Source organism: Convolutriloba macropyga, chromosome 4 (genome assembly GCF_964194025.1).
Source record: "Convolutriloba macropyga chromosome 4, txConMacr16.3, whole genome shotgun sequence".
Lineage (NCBI taxonomy): Eukaryota > Metazoa > Xenacoelomorpha > Acoela > Convolutidae > Convolutriloba > Convolutriloba macropyga.
In genome coordinates this window covers 80286039-80293276 of record NC_134471.1, presented here as the reverse complement: position 1 = coordinate 80293276, position 7238 = coordinate 80286039, and the positions used below count along the sequence as shown (strand labels likewise).

The 7238-nt window shown below is 37.6% G+C and overlaps 1 protein-coding gene across 1 annotated transcript; it reads left to right on the top strand.

Moving 5' to 3' along the window:
• Positions 1 to 5342: 5342 nt before the first annotated feature.
• Positions 5343 to 6674, top strand: LOC142338184 (uncharacterized protein F54H12.2-like). The gene has a single exon (XM_075387822.1). It carries the CDS (start codon positions 5343 to 5345, stop codon positions 6672 to 6674), a length of 1332 nt encoding a protein of 443 aa, XP_075243937.1.
• The last annotated feature ends 564 nt before the right edge of the window (positions 6675 to 7238 follow it).

The window sequence follows — 7238 nt, the reverse complement described above, 5'->3', positions numbered from 1 at the left end:
CGAAAGCTGTATACTATGTCAAAGGAAAAGAAAAGTCAGAGTTTTTGGCAAACCTGCTCGACTGTAAAGTCATTAACTTGGATCTGATTGGTTGTCCAAAATTTGATGCCAGAGGCAACAACTCAAAGATTGTAAACATTTGTGAAAACCATTACCCTAGCAGGATAGCTGTCAAACTCCTGAATCATTGTGCTCGCCGAAAAGCTAATTTCTTCTTTAATTGGTTGAAAGAACAAGCTAATGATGAACAACCAGAGCAGTTACAACTTTTGGAAACAACATCAGATTACGAATCAAAATCCATCGAAGTTGGAAACACTGATATCTCCAAATTTAGCTATCTCAACTTGGATAACAACATCGGGTCAAGTTCTGACATCAGTGATTAAATACGAGAAAGTCAGTTTCAAAAACAAGACATTGCAGCACAAGCAGGAAATCGTATTATCTCAAGAAGAGTTAGTACACTTTGCAACATTTCTGCCCATACTTGATCAATTCATATTCTTCCATCAGACTAGAGGAAATCATCATGGAGCACAGCCAACAACTTGTAACAGACAGCAGCAGCTGCAGTACGACTATCAGTGCTACCAACAATATAATCAACAACAACCAATTCAACAACCGCAGCACCAACAACACGAACCAATTCAACAGCAACAGCAGCACCATCAACAACAGCAGCAGCAACAACAACAGCAACAATTGCAACCAGAACGCTTGTCTAAAGAAACTCAATCCGCCCAAGTTAATACTGGTTCCAAAACAACCAATTGGAAAAATCATGGAACCATGTAGCTCTTTCTTGCCTTCAGCTCTAATATCATTTCTTTCAACGGAAGAAATTCAAAGCATTATTCATTACGAGAAAACAAACTGTTTACCTGCATGTTTCGTCTGTCGTCTAGTGGAAACCGAAGAAGACTTGAGAACTGGTTTTCTTCGTTATCAAATCTTTTATGAAGAAAAGTAAACTTTTGTAAATTATTATAAACTTTTATAAAAATTGAAATGGATCAAGACAATGCAATTGATGAAATTGACTCTTCGCATGTTGTTCAAGATTTTGTATATGACAGTAATGAGAGCGAAAGAAGTTCGTGGAAATTCTGTAATAATATTAACCTGCCCCGGTCAGAGGTTGTGTTCTTTGTTCAAATGTTTGTCATATTCTCGCTGATGACACTTTGTATAATCAAACTAGCTTTCTCTTCTTCTACCTGTGAAGAGACATCAGTATGGATATCTATTCTGTCAAGTCTAGTCGGTTACATTTTACCCAACCCCAGATTATGAACAAAATTATTTCAACAAAAGACAGGGTTTTCATGGCTGTTGTAGGACCTTCTGGCTCTGGGAAAACGCAATTGATATTCAATATGTTACTCCGGGGAACATTTCAGCCACGCTTTTCAAAAGTTGTGTTTTGCTATAAAGACTTTCAACCCCAGTTTCCTCTTATGAAGAAAAAATTGTCCATTCAATTCCTACGTTTTCAAAATTTTGACTTTCTCGCAGACTTAGAAGATTGTCTGCTTATCTTTGATGACTCATGCGAAGAAATTTACAGCGACAAAACATTTGTAAAGCTGGCAACTGCTGGTAGACATAAAAACATAGATACCATTTATGTAAAACACAATTTGTTCCAGCAAAGTAGATGGTCGCGAACAATTGACTTGAAAACCACTCATATCATTTTGTTCAAGTCCCCTCGTGATGTTCAACAAGTTGATTACTTGGGAAGAATTGAATCTCACAAAATTCCTTCGTCATTGTTATCAGTTGTCTACAAAAGAAGCGTTCGGTCACTTTTTAATAGACCTGAATCCCAAAACATCAGAAACTTTAAGATTTTGTTCCAATATTACCGGCCCTGGACCCTCAATATTTTACCTACCAGCTCCACAACCCGATGAAATACCCTTGAGCAATGAGAGAGACAAAAGTTTATATGCTAAAACGTTTGAATCAGTTAACAAGGTCACAGCTGAGGAAAACTTTGAGATCGAAACGTAACAATAGAGTGTTAGTTTTAATAACTGAATGTTTATATAATATAGTTAAAGGTGTAGTACCTGTTAGGATTAAAAAAATCGAAAAGTATGAAAAAATTTCAAAAATTATCCTACGGAAGTCCAATACAGCAGAAAGGAGGAGAGCAGTATTTCTTTCTAAGCTGGGTTTCAAATTAGTGCAACAAGTTATCTTCTTCTGTTACAATTACCTTACAAATTAAAAAATGTCAATAAACAGTACAGCAGAAGAGTTTATTCTGATTCCAAAAAAACGGTACCTGAGAATGCAACAAAAAGATGAGTCGTATGTTGGCAGAATTTTGAATGATCCAAAAGTAGGACACAAGGACCATCAGCTGTCATTTCTAAAGCGTTTACAAACACGAAAGCAGAGTTCAGACACAGTTAATCTTGGCTTAGAAAGTGAACCTGAGCAGTCAGCAGAGGAATCTGTTGAAACTGTGCCAGATGAAAAGCGGAGCTCAGGACAGTACGAAAAAGTACTTTTTGGTTTATCAATTCTCGAAGGGCATAAACTAGATAGGGTTCGAAATATACTCGAAATTGTTAAAAATTCTGATGAAATTACAATTGATGAAATCAGCGGCAACTTTGTTTTGACATCGCTTGGCGACACAGGTTTGAAGGCAACAACATTTTTGTACAACATTCAACAACCAACAAAGAGAATAGATAAAAACTTGACTCCCTATGAGAACATTTTGAATGCTATTGACATTGAAGAGGAGATGGTAATTAATAAATACGCAAAAGCTGTAGTCAGGCGAAAACTTGAAAAAACTCAATTGAGGTCAGAAAACGAAATACCTTCAACTTCCACGCGAAGTGAAATAAATACAATATCACTTGAAAATGAGTCCAAATTTAAGACCCAGGACGATGAAGAAGAAGATGAATTCAACGACGCCAAAGATAACCTCTTCACCTCACCAACCACCAGAGGAATCAAGCAATGGTTTACGTTCAAATAAAACGTCAAAAGTTGTAGCGCCTGACGAAAGAATGAAAAAGTTATACAGAAAGGGTCCGGCAGCATACGGCAGTGTAAAAAGTCTTCAAAAGGCATCGAAACTCCCAGAAAAGACAGTTGAAAATTTCTTACACACACAAAACGCTTATACCAAACACAAAACTTACCGTAAAAAATTTCCTCGATTAAAGGTCAAAGTGTTTGATCTGAATGAGATCTGGTCTCTGGATCTGGCCCACGTTGACAAACTTGCAAAGTACAATGGAGACGTAAATTACTTACTGGTTGCTGTCGATTGCTTATCTCGATATTTACGTGTACAACCAATGAAGTCAAAGTATGCTACAACATGTATGGAAGCATTCAAAAAAATGATAAAAGTGAAGCAACCAAAGAAGGTCTGGGTTGATCAAGGAACAGAATTCAAAGGCTCGTTCAAAAATCTATGTGAGAAAAAAGGAATAGAACTCTACACAACTCACAGCGAAAAAAAATCGGCATTTGCAGAGCGAAATATCAGATCATTAAAAAACATAATCTACAGATACCTCGAGGACAAATGGACATACTCTTGTATAACAAAGCTACAAGATTTTGTGAACACTATTAATGGTCGTACTAACAGGGTTACCAAAATGGCTCCTAACAAGATAACAAAAAGAGATGTGCCGTATTTACGCTCTCTCACAACAGATGCATCATATTGCATGAAAAAACAACCTAAATATAGTGTTGGAGATTTAGTGAGGATTTCGAAAGCAGATACAACGTTTCGAAAAGGTTATAAGCAAACATTTACCGATGAGTTGTTTGAAATAATAGACATTCCAACTAAAAACCCACCAACTTACAGTTTATTAGACAAAAACGCTGAACCAATTCTAGGGAAATTTTACGAAGCGGAGTTGAATAAGGTTGTCGTGAAGAATTAATACGACAACGAAACAAAATTCTAGTTATCATACGATTCTGACAATGAGTCGAAGAGATTTTGGAGAAGGCGAACTCACAGTTCATCTTGTTTCGTCTGCTTCTATGGATGTTTTCACAGACAACACGCTAGCAAACTTTAAAAATTTGTTTAGTGAAGAAATCATTCTTGAAGGCGACTGGCGCGTGGCACTGAGTGAAGTAATTTTTCCTGCGTTTATTTATAATGTTGTCGACACAGAGGTAAGAGTGTATAGAAAAAAAGAGAAACTAGAAAACCGAACAAACAGTGAATTTACTGTTAGTAAACCATACATTGGAGAAAGAGGAAGTGTTTTGAAAGGGGCCTACGAAAATGTTGAAGAATTGATTCAACAGCTCAATAATCAGTTGAAGCTGGAAATGAAAGCAAAAGTTAACAAAGTAACTGGTCATGTCAACATAACATTCAAAAACAAAGAAGAGGGAATAACGTTCCCCACGCCGCAAATTCCCAGTCTGCTCGGTTTTAAAGGATCTCAAGACGGAGGGACAGGTTTCCACATTGGCTTCAAGTCAAAGCCTCATCTGCAGTTGACAAATAATCTAAATGAACACGACTCAGATTACCCTTTTGACCTCTCGGCTGGAATTGAACTCATGTTTATTTACCTCGATATCATCGATTACCAACACGTGGGACACTCAAAAGCTCCTTTGTTGAGAATCATTGACACAAAAAGACGATTGAAAAACGGTAACATTGGCATTGTTGAGCCCAGTCACAGAATAGTATTCAGTAATTTGGATTACAAAAAGTTTTTAACAAAAAGTATTCAGTGTGTTGCAGTTCAACTCCGCAGTGAAACAGGTAACTTAGTCCCATTTGCAGGGACCGGAAAAGTTATTCTGACCTTACACTTTAAAAAATTCTACCCATAGTTTTTGTATGGAGGCATACTACGCGCAACAAGCAGTATCGCCTTATTTTTCGGGACACTATAGACAACGAGGAAGTGGTTTCGGTGCTCTTGCTGCTGGAATTGGGAGAGCAGCCCTACCTATTGCCAGAAAATTTGTGCTACCTGCTGTTAAACGTATTGGAAAAGAGTTATTACTTCAGGCTGCTCCCGAGTTAATTGAGGTAGCTAGCAAGCGCAAAACACCCAAACAAGCGCTCAAAAGCACCGTCAAGAAAACTCTACGGAAACAAGTTGGAGGTTCAATGGGAGCTTACCGCGCAAGAAGGCGAAAATCAGTTCAAAAAAGAGTCAAAAGACCATATGGGAGTGGAAAAAAAGCACGGTTTTCAAAAGTAAGTAGAAGAAAAAACAATTCTCCTACAAAAGTACCAACGTCAAACATTTCACGGAAAAACCAGGTCACGCGCAGTCGCTCTGATTTTTTCTCAAATGTGAACAATGATTGCTAACCTGTTACCATCCGAGGCAACACACACAACTCTAGATCTTTTCGAGAAACCACCGCTTCTGGTTACTTTCGAGAACGCTTTCACACAAAAAATTGGACCATCTTTCTCGCCCGATGGCCCAGTCTTAGAATTTGAGGTATTGGGTGATCGAAACAACTTTATTGACCTTCAGAAAATTGTTTTGGAGATCAAATGTAAAATTACCCAAGCAAATGATGCTGACCTACGAGCAGGAACTGAAGCCGCCAATAGAGATACCCCATATTTTGTGAACAATACCCTTCACTCCCTCTTCTCTGAATGCACTGTTTCGGCTAATGGTATTAAAATTTCTAACACAAATGGTAATTATGCACACAAGGGATTCATTGAAACTGAATTTTCTCACGGAGACAGTGCTAAAAACACTTGGTTGGTCTGTCAAGGATATTATTACGAAGACGAACCTCAGAAAGTTGACGGCGCCGATACCCGTGCAACAGATGTTGGTGAGCGTAAGGCACTGGTTTCACAGTCAGTTGAAGCCACTTTTATTGGTAAGCCGGCTTGTGACATTTTAACATGTGATAAACATCTTCTGAGTGGTGTAACTCTACGATTTTCTTTCCGAAGGAGTTCCAATGAATTTGTAACCATAGCAGAAGCAGCAGCTAAACATTATAAAGTTAAAATAGTACAAGCCAACTTATACGTTAGAAAAATGACAATTACTGATAATGTTCTGGGAGCACTTGAAAAACAGCTAATGAAGACACCTGCTGTGTATGGTTTCACAGAAGTTCTACCTCGAACGTTTCTGGCTACAACAGGTGTTCAAAGTTGGCGTCAAGAGGATGTATTTTCGAAAGAACCAGTACGCCGGATGATAATTGCAATGACAACTAATCAAGCTTACCTGGGTACAAACAGGACAAACCCCTTTCATTACCGAGCTTTCAATTTATCCGAAGTCACTATATACCGTAACGGTTTACCTATTGTAGGCACTCCTATTTCAACAACACAGCGTAAACGAATTTACTACAACACAATTGAAGCCTTGGATTTTCTACAGAAGGGCACAGGACATGGTATTCCTCTTGGAGATTATGATAATCATTTCATTATGGCTTTTGATCTTACATCTACTCAGGAAGCTTCTCACGATTTCATTCATCCAGAACTAACCAACTGTTCAATATCAGTTGATCTCACATTCTCCCGAGCACTAGCTGACAATGTAGAAATTCTTCTATTAGGAGAACGCAACTCTACGTTTTATATTACTTCGGACCGTAAAGTAACAAAAAATGCTCTGGTAACTTACCCAGGACATGGATAGTTTTGAAATTTTAAACTTTGTGCGAAAATGTTGCCATCTCAAGCATAAATTTTTGGGTGTCTTTGCAGCTGACAACTTTCCTGGACTCAAACCAGAGAGTTTCATTATTGTTAATGCATCCGAATCGTCAGAACCAGGAACGCATTGGCTTTTATTATGCAGACGCCAAAACAACGTGTACTTTGCCGACCCCCTGGGATACTCTCTCGAAAACTATCAAGAAGTTTTCAAGCGATTGTGTCAAATGTATTTACAAATTATTGAAGTATTCAAATCACAACCTATTCAACCCATGGACTCTGTTCTTTGTGGTCTTTATTGTATTTATATAGCTCATATTTTGTTCGATTCTAAATTTTCATCATTGATTTTCATGAATGACAATGATTTAATGCGATTTAGTAAACACATGTTGTAATTTAACTTTTGAAAATTTACCACTCTTTTCCAAAGTTACAAGAGGTAAAACATCCAAGGAAAATTTTAATTGAAGTTAGTAACAGTACTATCCATAGAAAATTGGAATCTGTAGTCATCAATCTTGAAATCAAACTCTCCATAACC